This window comes from Phaenicophaeus curvirostris, chromosome 4, assembly GCF_032191515.1.
Source record: "Phaenicophaeus curvirostris isolate KB17595 chromosome 4, BPBGC_Pcur_1.0, whole genome shotgun sequence".
Classification (NCBI taxonomy): Eukaryota; Metazoa; Chordata; class Aves; order Cuculiformes; family Cuculidae; genus Phaenicophaeus; species Phaenicophaeus curvirostris.
Window position 1 is genome coordinate 15,040,750 of NC_091395.1, and position 15,986 is coordinate 15,056,735.

At 37.5% G+C, this 15,986-nt stretch overlaps 1 protein-coding gene across 6 annotated transcripts in view; it reads right to left on the reverse strand.

Annotated features, from left to right (window-relative positions):
- Positions 1–680: 680 nt before the first annotated feature.
- Positions 681–15,986, reverse strand: part of TTC29 (tetratricopeptide repeat domain 29) — a 288,808-nt gene continuing 273,502 nt past the window's right edge. For 5 of the 6 annotated variants that reach the window (XM_069855336.1, XM_069855339.1, XM_069855335.1 and 2 more), the window contains one exon: positions 1,640–2,129. In XM_069855336.1, the coding sequence (XP_069711437.1) occupies positions 2,092–2,129 (38 nt within the window). In that variant the 3' untranslated portion in view covers positions 1,640–2,091. Of the gene's footprint in view, positions 2,130–15,986 lie in introns of all 6 variants that reach the window. The other variant, XM_069855337.1, reaches the window with a different exon arrangement.

The window sequence follows — 15,986 nt, forward strand, 5'->3', positions numbered from 1 at the left end:
TTTTATTAAAATGTTTACTTCTTTTTAACACCCAGTAAAGAGATTTGCATGCTTATGTGTGTGCATAACTGCATGTAGGAACATTCCTCTACAACTTTTCAGCCTTGTAAAAACATTCTAAATTAATATTGTTGTGATAAGCTTGATGTTCAGACAATAAAGACCTCTAAGGAAAAGAATAAAATTATTGCGGTATTTGTATTTACATTGCATGTACACAGCATCTTGGTTAAAAAATTGTCTAATAAGAGATAGTTAATGATACATTTTTACCGTATCTTAACAGGGAGAACTTCCACTGTCCCATGTCAACCAGTTCCTCAAATTACAATCCTGAAGAGAGCCAGTGAATTGATTTATTACTAAGACAAGAACTACAGCTTGCTCAAAGACTGTCATAAAAACTGATTATGAATCCAATGGACCTTGCTTCAAACTCTGAATCTGGGAACCTCCATTTATAAGGAAAGGAATGAGCGCCTACTGGGATTCATAAAGTTTTGTTTATGTAGTCTGAAAGAACAGGTTTTCTACTACATGAAATTATGAAAGCTTGTATCAATTTTCCTAAATAAAATTAAAAGGTTCCACATTCTGCTTTTATGTATAATTTGCAAAGTGATAACTGCCATCTTCTGCCCTCTATTTCTTCTTCGAGCCAACAGTGATGGTAGCTGGAAAATGCCCTCCGAGGACTGTGAAGACCATAGGAGTTAGACCACTATGGGTCATGTGGGGAACCTACCTTTAAGAATTCCACCAGCTCAAAACGGGAGATGATTCCCCCCTCGACTCCAAAATCAGCGCTTCAGACTATTTATCAAAAAGAATCCAGGCAGAATTTTAGTTTACTTGAGTGCGTGAACGAACACAGGCTTTGCTAAAAGGGAAACTCCAGGTTCAATTTTGAAAATGTGACATACAGGTGTTCTACCAGATGCACTTTCATTATTAAATACAGTTGTTTCTTCTGTGCCTATAGATTGATGTTGCATTTGAGACAACCATTGGCATTTCATATGCTTTGACTGTACAGGCCTTCAACAGTTTCACGAATGGGCTCAACTAGATTTTAAAGAAACTTAGTTGTGTTTTGGGTTCAACCTGTGTTACAGAATAAGTCAAAATTGCAATAGTGTGCCACCCAGGCTGGATGTATTCTATTCAAGTCACAGTTGAACAGCAACTGTTAAGCACAGATGCTATAATCACTGATAGCCCAATGAATAAGGCATAAAGCTCGTAGTTTATTTTTTCTGAAAGGGACAAGCATCTTGAATCTGATTTTACAACGTGTCCAGCATCTTGGATTCCCATTCAATAGGCATAAAGGATGTTTAATATCTTTACAGGAGGACCTTGACACTTCAGAAGACAATAAGCATTAGGGGTACAAAATGCAAACTTTCTACTCCTTTATTACTCTTTTCCTCTTGTATTTATTTCAAGGACAGCAGTTATTTTTAAGAAAAAAATGTAATACATATTGAAGCCACACTTCAGTCATAAAAGAACTTAGAGCTCTCTGATGTTTATATTGCAACACCGCGCTCACATTTAAATGACAAAATTCCTACCGAAATTCCTGCTTTGTTGCATGACTCTTCAAGGATCTTCCAGTATTCATTATCTAGTAATCAGTACTCATCTAACAGCTTCTATGTAAGTAAGCAGTCATTATCTATAATGAAAAACAGCCAGAAAAGGATAAATGTTGCAAATTTATACATACACTTTGATATCTACTTGTTTTACATTCGAGTTCAGCATCTGGTTAATAGATTTGTTTCTATCTCAAAGGCTTATTTCTGTAAATTAAAAGCAATTACATGATCAAAGGCAATTAAATTCTAAAACTGGGAAAACAAGTAAAAAATCTGAAGGAAGTGTGAATTTGTTCATTTATATGCCAGAAAAATATTGTTGTTTGGACAAAGTAAAACAGAGAGGATATGCAATTGTCTGTCAAAAGCTGGTTAAATTTTGATATCAATGACATTTTGTGAAAATCAGCATATTGGTATAAAGACTATGGATTAAGAGCAAATACTGTACCAGGAAGGATCTAGAACTGGTGTCTTTGGAAGAGGCTCATGGGGACTTTGAAGCACTTGTTTCTTTATCAAGTTCTGTTATTAAAAAAAAAAAAAAGTACATTAGTGCATTAGTGCTTTAGACTTACAACAGTCTTAATAGTAAAAAGCCAAGAAGGTTTATATGAAAAACATGTAATGCAGTAGAAAGTCACAAGAGAAGGAAATCTAAGACAACCCAGAGGTGAACCACATAAGATGTAACCCTTGAAATACAGAGCTGACTGGGATTTCTATTCTTATTTCTTGCACTCCTGCGCAGCAGCTCTCAAACAGGCCAGTTTTGCAGGACGGGTCCAGGTGAGACCAGCAGGGAAGCCAACGAGGAAGATACATTTGGGAGAAGATGATGGGAAACACTGTTCTGAGAGAAGACTATCCAGGAGAAGCGAGCAATGCAGAAAACAAGAACACAGTGAGGAAGTTGGATAAGGAAGGTTGCCATCTCTCAGTAGGGTCCCCCTAATGGGATGTGATCAAACTCCACAGCTTCTAGCAGCCACACGCACTTTCCTTGTTCCTGTGATCTGTGATGCTCAGCCTTGCTCCTTCCTTGCTCCATTGCCACACCAAACTCCCATCTCTTAGCCGCATTTCCCGCTCTGTTCCCAGTGACTCTCCAGCAACATACCTCCCATTGCCTAGTTACAACCACACCAGCCCTGGGGAATTGCTTCCTATTTTGGGAACTACTGATCTGGTTCACCTCCTCAAATGAAGAAAGTGCACATATATCTAGCTCATCCCTGACATCTATTTGTCAAATCTATTCTCAAAGGCTTCTGATGAAGGCTGTTTCACAACATCCCTAATTTCTCTGTTCCAGTGCTTCACAATCTTATAGCTCAGTTTCTTCCCTAATACTTAAGATAAATATTTATTGCACATTAAACTGATCTTTTTCCTGTTCTACCTTTTGTGGACAGGAAGAGCAAAGGAATACCATCCTCCTTTATAATAACTCCTTATAGCTTGAGGGACTATTTTGTTTCCCCTAATCTCCTCTTTCTGAAGCTAAGCAAATGCAGACTCTTCAATATTTGAAAGGAGCTCATGTTTTCTGACCTTTGTATAATCCTTGGCTGGATCCTCCTCAATTTGTCACTACCTCTTTTCATTGTGATGTCTAAAAATAGACTCCGTCTTTCAGTCATGGCAATACCAATGGTGCTTATATGGCATCCTAATTCAATCCACATCCAAAATAAATACACTAATCCAGTTCTGGTGGAGATGAAAAATAATGTTCAAAACAGTGTCTCTGTTTGGAATGGACGCGAACTCCTGGACCACTCAAAGTTCAATAAAATTTATGTTTTGTCACATCATGTCATCTATTAAATACAATTGCTAACTAGGACTCCATCCACAGTTGTATGCAAGTAAGAACAGGATAAGTAAGTCTGTGAAGAATATCTGAGAGTTAGGATAAGTTCTCATATGAAGTCTCATCCACAGTTGTATGCAAGTAAGAACAGGATAAGTAAGTCTGTGAAGAATATCTGAGAGTTAGGATAAGTTCTCATATGAAGTCTCATTTTGTACAAGGGCAACGTGTATATTAGTGGTTTAATTTATACTTAACAATGTAGTTAGTCCAGGTAACATTTTCTGAAACCAGATGTAAACTACCTCAATGGAAATTCCTTTACTGGCAAACCATGTCTAAACAAAAACCTCAGTTGACTATATGGGGCTCAGCTCCCCGTTGCACAGCCTGCAACTTCTCAGTTTGGCTTAGGAACTCAAACACTGTGAAGTGGCTGAGAGCCTTATGCAATTCTGGCAGACCAGCAGGGGATCTGAACTATGTTGCCCCCCTCCAGCTTTATACCAGTGCAGCATTATTGCCTGTTCCAGTGCTGTTGAAAAAATGGCACAAGACAGGTGGGTGACTCAAGGCCAAAACGTGACAAGGTATATATACTGACATACATATTTGCAAGTAAATACACATAAAATTGTGTTCCTGACAGCATATGCTGACACGTGCAAGAAATGGTGGGGATGTGTACATGACAGATGGGGAATTATAGCATAAATTGCTTTTCTCATGCACCTTTTGGCCTTTTGCCTTCTCACTTGGACATCAAGCTATTACTGTCTGATTAACAGTTCTACCCTCCCAGCAAATATGAAGCATATGAAGGATAACTGATGGAATACAGAGCCATAAATGTTTTCTTGGCATTTGTTTGGCCTGTGCTATTTGGGAACAATAAAAGCATCTCATATTCATAATGATAATACATACACACCACCACACATCACATCATCAAGCATTCTCCTTCTATCTTATTGTGTTGCACAAAATGCAGAACTAAACATTAATATGTATTAATAGTATGTAAATATAATTAATCATAATAAGATGTTCCTGACATATTACCACTGCTGTCGATAAAATATAATTAAAATTGTCTGGTTCAATTTTCAGTGCAGTTAGAATTGTCATCTCTGTTCTTGCTGTTTATGTGTGTCCATCTAAAGATCGTTACACTTCTAAAAATCTCATTGTTTGATTACATTCCTGGGAGAAAGCTAAGCAGACCTGCTCGTCCTTTGCACAAATAATTAGTGAAAAGTCAAACAAAAGAATGAAAGCCACACTTACAAAACCTGAAGCAAAGCGATTGCTGACTCTAAAGAGGGCAGGAATTTTAGGAACCAGTCTCTCAAAAGATTATAAGGAAAATTAAGCAGGCAACACCCGTGTTCCTGAGCTTGTATACCCATGCAATGGGAAAGCATCCAAATCCAAATTTTGCATTCTTCTGGAACTGTTGGACTTTATTAAACAAGAACTCCACTGAAAGCTCCATAAACTGATGAAGAATCACAATACTACTGACTACTCTGTCAGGGAGCTGAAACTGTTTTGAAAAAAAGGGAAGGTGGTATTTTGAGGAGATGACAGAAGTAAGAATGAGACTAGCATGCAGAAAGTGACCCAGAGACAAATTTTCACTGTCTCTTCCATTGAAAGAATGAGGTAGGATATACTGAAAGCAGCAGGTCATGGGCTTGGAGGCAAAGGAAGGGGTTCTTTGCACATTGCCAACTCATTCTTGGAACTCCCTGCTGCAGGATGCTGAGGATGCAGAGGATGACCTAATTTTCTGCAGGCTCAAGAAGTGACATAGCAAACAAACAGGAAAAAATAAGTCCATATCCTCTCCTATTTTTCTGCTATAGCTGACTTGCTTAAGTGGCATAAAATCCTGTAACACAACACCTCAAACAAATCACAGAAATGGTGCTATTATATTTTCATACCTACTTAGGTGTACATATGCAAACAAGACCATATTTGCAAGTGCTGTTAATGTGAGTGAACTCTCACTATATTGAACATATAAAAATGGTAATATAAGGCAATGCAGTGTTTTCATTACCTCTCTCTTCCTTTAATACAATTAATTCCATGTATTCAGACTCACTATTAGCCAATACTGTACTTTTCTCACAAAAGAAAGAGTGAGAAAGCAAGACTACTGCACCGTATTCTTTATACCCTCCCCATGCTTTGGTAGGGTACGCTAGATTATCAAGCTGGCGTAATGCAGCTGATGAGACATAAACCATCATTGCAATTTAAAAATTGCTTGCATTTTTAATGCTCATGCAGCTGTTTTCAGTTATATAATACGTAGAATGATGTAATGGAGTAGGAATAAAGATGACAGTGACAAATAATACGACTGCCAACAACATGGACGTCCCACACTTGTAAAAGATCCTCCTACTTCTTTTTTGTCTTGATAAATGAAAACTGATGTGATGCCTTTTTGAAAGCAGAGTGGACCTACCTACATGTTTAGCCATGTATCCTGACTAGGTTCACTTGGAATGGAGGCAGTTGTACTTGGAGGTTTCATGAATATAAAGATTAATGAATTTGTACAATTTGGGCATGCAAAGCATTTTTATCAGGCATATTCCATTTAGAATAAGCAGTAAACCATATATAAGGGTTGTGTCAAAGTTTACTGAATAGGGCCCTTGGTAGCTAATGTAACATTTCTCCAACAAATCAAAGGTATTGTTCTATGCTCGCATGAATATACAGTAGCCATTACCTTAAATTTAAAACTCACTGTGAGCAGCAAACACACTGTGGGGATATGAAGGCCATATTGTATCAGTGGAGTCTGCAGACATTTTCTTCATATGGCTTTGCCCGGTTGAAATATATGTTGCAGTTGAAAGCTAAAGGGATTACTTTTGAATAGTCATCACAAAGGTTGATTATATTCGTATATCATTTAGCTGGACCCTGCAGGCTATTATTCCATTAGCTGCGCTGGCCCTGCACTGTCAAAAAGTTGATCATATAATGTAAAAACGTTACATACTCTGTTAAGGTATGTGAAGTAACTCGAAACAGTAATCTTTTAAGAGCACTACAGCTTTTTACTTGAAGGTAGATTGCATTTAAAATAAATACCCTCAAAAAGGAATAAATACAATAAATCTACCCCTGTTTCCTATTTTTCCTACTTTGAATAGGCAGTATATAATTTTAGGAAGTTAATTGTACCAGGTAGTATATTGGCTACAGAGTAATTTTTCAACCTCAGATCTGAAGAACTATACCTCAAAATAGCTGTGTCTTTATGCGAAACGCTTACTGAAATTATGTTTCTGGTGAAAAAGATTTGCTGATTATGTTTCCCTTGCACATACAAACACACACACATTTTCTTTCAGTGCTTAATAAAATGGATCTTTAGATGGTTCCATTATGTGGATGCCTTAATATTATTTTATGCTAAAACACGGACAACACATTAGATTGAAAGCATCTTACTGTTCCACAAGGCAGAGTAATCATGGACTATCCCTAGACAGTAAATGCTTCCATTGGGGAAACAATACCAACAACACAGGCTAATGAATCACAGGAGTTATTAATCATGGACATTTCTAAGAACCACATATAATAGAGATGAACTCTCAGGATTAGGGAGGTTAGAAGGTGGGACTGAGAAAAGGACAGGGGATCATCCAATTGCATTTCAGAAGAAGTTTATGGATGTTTGCTTCAATAGGATTATGCCAATGCCTGCTTCAGTCTTTCTAAGCAGGCAGAAAAAGGGAAACAATTTGGTTAGCTCGATTCAGTTAGCTTTCAGGTCCTCGTAGGAAGATTTTGCATAAATAAATAAATAAATAAATAAATAAATAAATAAATTCACACCTGCAAGACCCGTAGGGCTTCTAGCCCTAGAAATGAGTTGGAAATGAGACAGTGCTCCTTTTTTTAGATAAAGTTGTTTAATTTAGATTGTAAAAGGGAGAGTTGGCTCTCTCTTCAGTATATCGTATATATTATTCAGGGCAATGAATGAGTCTTTAGGAGTAGAAATGAGAGCCTTTAATGAACTCCAGTAAGCATTTGAACAGGTAGGTTTCCCTGGATAAAGGCTTCCCAGATGGGTAAGTTTATGAATGAGAAGCAGAATTTATTTTCTATGCTTTTAAAGAGCCTACTCGGACTACGGCTTTATAAGGAAAGTGTAAGTTTTTTCTGTTTTGGATGAGAAATCCTAACGGGAATATGAATTTTTTCCCTGCCTAATAATTTCCATTGCTTACTTATTCATATTCAACAGTCTTCAGACAAGTAAATCTTCCCCTCTGACATAGTTTGGGCACGTGCCAGACGTTTGCACAACAATGGAAATGTCTCTCTTGATCTTACATTTTTCAGTTCTGGTCACTGTGAAAAGGATACACTAGTCTGTGACAATACAGCATAGTAACATATTTTGCACAAACCATGTATTCAATACCAAGCTTAAATAACACAGGTGAAAGTTTTGATGATAGGTAGAAGAAAGGTTCAAAATATGAAACCATGTCTTTTTTATATCCGGAAGTTAGAGACACATCACAAACATTCTACATAAATTTTTGTAACAGAGAGAAATCAGCTTTGAAAAACAGTCACCAAGAAGATCACTTCTAAACACGAAGAAACTTAAACAAAATAACCACCAGCTTTTATTTTATAGTTTTACCTTTACTGTCAACAAGTTTTACATGAATTCAAAACTATTAGTTTAAGTTTCCATACAGCATCTCATCTCTGGCTCTACTCCAACCAAAGGCAGGGTGAAATTCATAGAATCATAGAATCACCAGGTTGGAAGAGACCCACTGGATCATCGAGTCCAATCATTCCTATCAAACACTAAACCATGCCCCTCAGCACCTTGTCCACCTGTTCCAATGTTTCAGATTCAGCATCTTGAAACTTTCTCAGTCCAAGGCAAAGTTTCCAGCAACACGAAGCAGGATGACTGCCTGCCCAGTTGGTTAATCAAGGTTTCCACTGCAAATGAGAATTCACAGATGGCTCAGAGAAGGATTTCTTTTCCTGCACCCCACAATCAGATGCAGAAAAAAGATCACAACTGGAACTGACTTGGTCTCTCTTAAAGACATGACAAACTCCAGAGGAATGTCCCGAGAAAGCAAAATTGTAAGGAAAGAGGAGCTGCTCGCTCTTGTGGTAGAAGACAAACTCACCCTTGGCTACCCCGAGGAGTTGGCAAGCAGAGAACATACACGCAGCATAAAACCACTCCCACCATGAGCCACCACTAAAGACTGAGCTATTTAGAATTCCTTATGAAAATAAATCCTTATCTTGCTCACAGAACAGGTGTTTTATAGTCCTGGAGAACTTCTGTCAGCATTTTAAAAGATATTCCTACAGGAATTTACAAAATCGTGTGTATCTTAATGACACATGCACAGAAGTTTTTACCAGACATCTTTAGGAATGAAATCTAATCTCACTGCAAAGGGCAGAAAAGCAGTAAGCACAGGGATGTTTCAGACAACATAATGATCATAACAGAAGCAGCACATATAATCCCAATTTGTGTGCAGAATTATTCACTTAATGTAAAGCAAGATAAATCAGGTGCCTACTATATCTCAGTGCTAATTTACTAGTCACAATACAGCAGATGTGAAAACACAGATTTCAGGTATAGAGATGATTCTAAGACCAATTCCTGACCAAATCAGTACACTGAAAAATTCTTGCTGTCTTCTCCCAAATTACTACAATCCTTGTCCTGTAAAACTTTTAAATACCCTGCTTGAGAGCCTACTTCACAAACGTCCTTCGTATGCAACCTTTTTGCATGGCTACACATACAGCCTCATACCTTATCCTTTACTCAGATAGACATACTACATTAAGTCCATTAAATTCTTGTTATAAAGGCCCCATTAAAAACTGCAAGACAGGATAGGACAGTTCATAACTGCCTTTTGTAAACACTGTCTTCTACCCATTGAGCAAAATGTGCCACCGAACAGAGGAGCTCAGTATTTAAATCACTAGTAGTCTGTGATATTTATTTCTGAATATGCAGCTTGATGTGCCTTCAAAGGATCTGGTTGTCAGAGAGTACTTAGCACCTCTTTCTCTGAAATTCATGTCCCTCAAAGGTGTCCCAAAGGGAGGGAAAGCTGGAAAGCTCAGATTACTTAAATACTTCCTCTTGCTTAATTACACCCCATTAGCATACCAAGGTTCAAATATACTATCAGACTGCTCTGATTAGACGTACCTCTAATATTACTTCTTTTTGCTTTTATCTCTATATTTTTACATGAGCGCTCTAAGTAGGTTTTTTTTGAGTTTTTTTTTTGTTCTGCAGATATGATTCTTCATGCTTTGATTTGGCTCTGTTGTTTTCTGGCCTCTAAAGGGTTATCTACTCTTCTATAATTCTATGCAAGAGTACTTCTTCATCGTCCAGACTTCTTTATTTCAGCATTTTCAGTGACTACTCTGCCTGGTGGCTCGCAAACTGTTTATCATCTGAAGCCTCTATGAAGCAGATTCTTTTTGCCTAGGAAACTGTTTTCCAAGAGCTCAGCCAAAGAGTATCTTTTGGGCACAGAAACTGAAGCCAGTGAAGCAGAGAAAATCCAGCAATGCATCTGCTACGAAAAAAAAAAAAAGGATGTCAGGCAGATTTTTTTTCTCCTTATCTGACTTTAGTTTTACATCTTCTAATGCATCTTAGGCATGAGTGCATGCTCTCTGGCTAAGGAGATGTAGGGGAAGCATCTGGAAGATTATGCTCTTTAAAAGAAGATACAGAATCCCTTGTGGAAATATCAGTTTTCTTGTGACTGAGGTTTTCTGGGGAGAATACCATTCTCTGTAGCAGCTGAAGTCCTCTTCTAAGATTGATGCAAAGTACTCCTACTTCATTCTTAAAATAAACCTACAAAAAACCCCAGCTGCTGGAAAATAAGGTCCAGGTTTATACAGGGTCTTTGCATTCACATATCGTGATATGGAAATAATGCTATGTGAGATACCTCTCCCATGGAGACCTTGGAGAAGCTGGTTTGTCTTAGCTTTCCTTGCTGATTTTACCAACAGAGTGAGATTAGACCTACTTTTCTTCACCAGGCACTGGAAACAATCCTTTTCTTGGTCAAAGTGACACAGGGTGTTGGGTTTCTCCCTCTGCGTTTTCTGATTTACGAACATGTTCTTTCAAACAACATGGGACAATTTGAAAGGCCACTGCTTGTCTTCTTCTGTCTCTACAGATAAGTAGAGAACTCAGTTTTCAGGCCAGTCATCCACTTCTTTTGATGGGAAATAGATTCACATGAAAAAAAAGATTCCATTGAAAAATGGAAATGGATTTTCTGTTTTATTAGTAGTTAGCATAAGACTTGTGAGCTACCTTTGAAAGTTGTAGAACTACAGAGATTTTAAAGAATGTGCTAGTAGAAGCTAGAAGATAAAAATAAATGCTCTGGCTAGTTCGGGCACAATCCTTGAGTGATGCAACCAATGCAGCTTCCCTAGAGTCTGCAAGGTTATGACAGCTTTGCCAAACTGCTTCAAAACAGGTCTTTTTAGAAAACATTTGACTTCAGTAATTTTGAATTCACTTTGAATTGTGCTGTACCAATCATGTTGTTTTCCTTTAGTAAAAGATGTCACCTTGCCACTCCACTCCTCTATTCCAGTGACAAGGCTGAGATGAGAAACACCAGATACTCTCTGTGTAGCAGAGGCTTAATGAGGCTGAAGAGAGGCACAGATTCTTGTGCCTGAGGGAAGAAGAGCTGCAACAGGTGATCTGGTTTCTTTTGGACCTTTCCTCCAACCACAATGCAAGGGGAGAAAAGGAAGTATGATTATTTCTGTGCTGCTGCCATAGGTGAGACTATCAAGGGAAGGTTTGGCTCTCAGGTCTGTCTCTCACAAAGGCATAAGTGGAAGTGGAGGCACGCACCATTTCAGTTACAGCTGCTGCCAGTTTGAAACGCCTTCCTAAGACATGGTAAATCATAGGAAGTCACCAGTCGAGAAATAAGGAAAGAGTTTTTCTCCAGGGCACAAGTTTGAGATTCTGGCAGATTTTTTTTTTTTAAACTGTTCTCACAATCCAGGAAACCTGTTTTAAAAGTAACATGACTTTGAAAATATCACAATTGCCCAAAATTCACAAAATGAATGTGAAACTTAAGATGATTTCAGCTATATGAATCTGCTGCAGACCTGGGACCCCTTGACTGTGCCATCATTCTCTTCATGGGAGGAAGTGACAGACTCTTTAGAAGCCGGATAAATCCCAAGCATTAGGTAGAAGGCTCTGGGTAACTAATTTGATAATTTAACACCAGACTATACTCAGATGAACATTTGGTGCTTTGATGGGAGAGCAGGGCTTTCTGATAAAAACTATACATGTCCAACTTCTGGACATCAGGAAAAAATATTTCACGGAAAGGGTCATTGGGCACTAGCACAGGCTGCCCAGGGAGGTGGTTGAGTCACCTTCCTTGGAGGTGTTTAAGGGATGGGTGGATGATGTGCTGAGGGACATGGTTTAGTGATTGATGGGAATGGTTGGACTCAATGATCCAATGGGTCCTTTCCAGCCTAGTGATTCTATGATTCTAATTTTCTCCTTAAAATCCTTGCTGGAATTGGTATTTTCTGATCACATCATGTTCTAACCTAATCACAAAGCTCACAATATATAACAGACAAAACTTCTTGCTATAAATGATAATTAGACACCACTGCCTGGACGTTTAAGAGTCCTCAAGCAAAGCAGCGTCCCATCAGAAGGAGTATTTCACAGGCAAAAATCTTGAAGACTGCCCTCCTTTTGATAGCAGAGCCATAGTTTGAGCCTGGTGTGCAAATTCATTTATTAAGCATAAACCTAGAAACTGCACTTCAGCTTTTTCTGGGTTCTGCTTAGATTGCACCTATTTTATTATGAACCCGCTATGTGTAGCAGGGAAGAATAAAAGTACCAACTCTTCGCAGAGGCTTTATTTGAACTGACAATTGGTTTGTGGTGAACTTGACCCACTGTGCTACAGCAGCGCCAGGCCAGCGCACTCAGTACTACCAAAACCTGTATCCTTAGCACGCATCTTCAGCGATTGCATCAACTCAGCATGCGCAAAGGGAGCACGGTGGGTTTGCATGTGAGCCTGTCAGGCAGATGGCAGCAGGGCTAACAGGCTTGTAAGGTTTACTTGCCTGACTGCAAATCTCTCCAGTGAACTGCTTGCTGTGGCTCTATTTAACTCATAATCTTTGCCTCTCTCTTTAATTCCTAGCTGCTTTAGAGACCTGTTGTAACACAGCAGTTAAAAAAGTATTCACATGTACTGTTGGGCCTCCCCAAAGAGCACTAAATTGACACGTAGGCCATGACAGCTGAGCTTGGACTACTAAGAAATCTAATCCAGGGTTTCCATCATTGCAGTTGTTGCCTTTCTTTCATTACAGTTTGACTCAACCCCTAATGGATTCAGCTTTATAAAATCAGAGGAAAAGAAAGCAATTTATTCATGTTTCACTAGAGCTCACAGAAGACATGAAATTTCTCTAAAAATGCAAATTATTTTGTGCCACATGAGTGAGACTGGGCAGCTAAAGCTCTGAGAGGGAGGCTCTTTCCCAGGGCTAATGTTTTTATACCCAGTGATTGAATAAATCGATCCCTTTACTATCACATCTCTTTTATTCTCCTTTTTCTTCAGAAGAATGTAACCAAAGGTACCAAAGCACCCTTTTTAATTCTAAGAAAACTGATTATGCGTGTTAATTCTGTTTTTAATCCCAAACATATCAAAATAAACACCATAGACATGTGTAGCAGAAATCAATCTCTCTTATGTATCAAGTTGGTAAAAACAAGGATTTAGTAAGAATCCAAGATGTAAAAGACTAATGTACAAACTAAGCCCTTATTTATGTAATGCGCCTTTATACAAGCTCAATATAAACCTGAAAGAAACTATTTCAGAAGAGTAGAAATGGTTTACTTGTGCTGCATCAAAAATGACCCCATAAGACCTCCTTTACTGAGATAGCCCAGATATTTAATGTGAACATATGTTTTTAAAGGATTTCTTGTCTTATGTCCAGTCATTCTTGTTAATTCATGGGACAGCATACTGCAGATGTGCTCTTTTTTATGTTACATATAGCAAAAATTACATTTAACAAGTGTAAGGTTGGTCATAAAAAATAAATAAAAATAGACTCTTAAAAGCTGGGAAATCACAAAGTGAAGCTATCAGTCATTCTTATTGAGGAGGATGAGGACAATGTGAAATAAAACTTGCACGTCTATGGACAGTCCTAAAATGTCAGTGCTTGGCTGTTATTTCACATTTTCTATAGGTTGCTTTCATTGGCTCAATATTTCTTCCTTTAGGGTAAGCTGCAACGTACATTTTCTCTAGATGCCCTTTCTAGTCACTGACTTAATTTTTAACAGTAATTAAATTAAATATTGTGAACCTACCCGCAAGTTTGTTTACCTGAAATAATAGAAAACAAAGTCAGTATTAGCTTTTGTGTGTTCTAGTTCTGAACTAGAACTACCTTTGTTTTAATAGTAGCATTCTTCATCAATGCAATTCTTTAATATGCAAATAAAACAACTTTCACAATGATTAGTTTTCTAATACTAATCTAAATCTAAGCACCATTTTGTGCACTTTATTGATATGTACACTAATCATACCATTATTATTGGTATTTAATTCTGTACGGTTTTACTCCTTCCTGAGTGCAGATGAAAGAAGGAATATCTCTTCAAAAAAGGCATATTCCTCTTCTATTTTTCACTGACACTAAAGATCTTCATCTTGCATACATCGTTTGTAGCCAAGTACTATTCTCCCTGAAACCTTTTCTTAAGTTGGCATAAAATGGCATATTTGAAGACTTGCTATAAGGAATTTCTAATCAGAAGCTATACTTAGAGATTTGAATATAAATTTAAGCCAAGGCATGGAACCAAAATGACTTAGGAGGCAGTGAGGTCAGATTTCTTTTTATCAACACATGGAAGACAGAGAAGTTGTTCCTTTGGATTACCCATCAACATTTGACACCACCAAAAATTGCTGCCTCACCTCAACAAGATGAATGGAGTCCACAATAAGGCAACAGTGAGACTTTAATACAGTTTGTCTTCCCGAAAAGCAAGCATTTTTGGAGTAATACAAGCCCAGCATCAACCCTCTTACTCGGGAAGTTCCACGAGGACTAAGTTTAGTTCTTTGTAAAATCTGGGTACAGCTATGGAGAGACCAAATTAGGCAAAGCCAAATGCCAACACCATGAGAGTGACTTGCAAAGATCAAGAAACTTTGATTTGAAGCAAATAACTGAATGTCTCATTTTCATGTGTTATTTATGTTATTATTTCACCTGATTCAGACCAGAATGACTACATCCATGGAGGCATAACTGCACATTAGCTAAATCACTTCTGAATTTTGGTCAATCTTTCTTACTATTCGTTACTCTAGATGCCTAAGTGAAATTCAGAAAGAGGAATCATTCTGTGGTATTCTTGGACACTGTTAGTTTAGAGATTACTAAGTAAATTCACCCATATTAAAAGTATCTCAATACACAGCTTCATGATATATTTACATTCATATTACTATTTGCAATGGCAAAAACCACTTCAAAATTAATAATTATGTGGAAAAGGCAAGTTTAGTAAGAAATAAGTTTTCCTATTTTATAGGAAAAACATGTCACAGAGAGCAATATTTACAACTCAGTTCCCTGGGAGCTTTTAAGTAATGCTGTAGCAACACAGAGTATTTTATTATAACTTATTCTGAAGTTTAATTGCACACATGCACAAAGGATTTACACATAAATAAAGACTGCATCTACTGGCATTTTAAAAGTAGTTTTAGTAGAGAAGCTTGAAATGTGAGAGATTTATTTTGAAGTTTTGAATCTGTTTATGGACAACTAAATTCATTAAGACAATGATAATAAATTATTTTGTATATAATACATTTGCTAAGGAAGTATCTATTCACTGAAAGCAAGGGTAAACAAACAACTTAATGTGAGCTGCATCACTGCCAGTTTAGTGGTTCAGGTCTGGACTGAATCCTGACTTTGTAAAACTTCACAAGTCTCTTCATTAACCACTGGGGGGATTGGCACTAAATGGTTGTAATTTCAATAATCTGAACTGAATTCTTCCATTAATGGCAACAGAAACCTGATGACTGCAAATGAACATCTTTTTTACAGCTAGACATTTTCTGCAAAATGCTAGGTCAAGGTTTTTACAGAAACAATCACCAAAGTCACCAAAGGAATTCCTAATCTTAAAACTATGTTTGTATGCTATCTCTCACCAAGTAGACTAGGATTATGGTTGAACCTCACTTTTAAAGGTGCTATATAAAAAAAAGAGGAGGGAAGAAAATAAGAACACACTAATCAAAAGCTAAGCTGTTGAAAAAAGGACATGAATTTTTATCAGTTTTCATTCTTTGAATTGTTCCAAACTTTTAAACAAATCACGACATCTTAATTCAAGCATA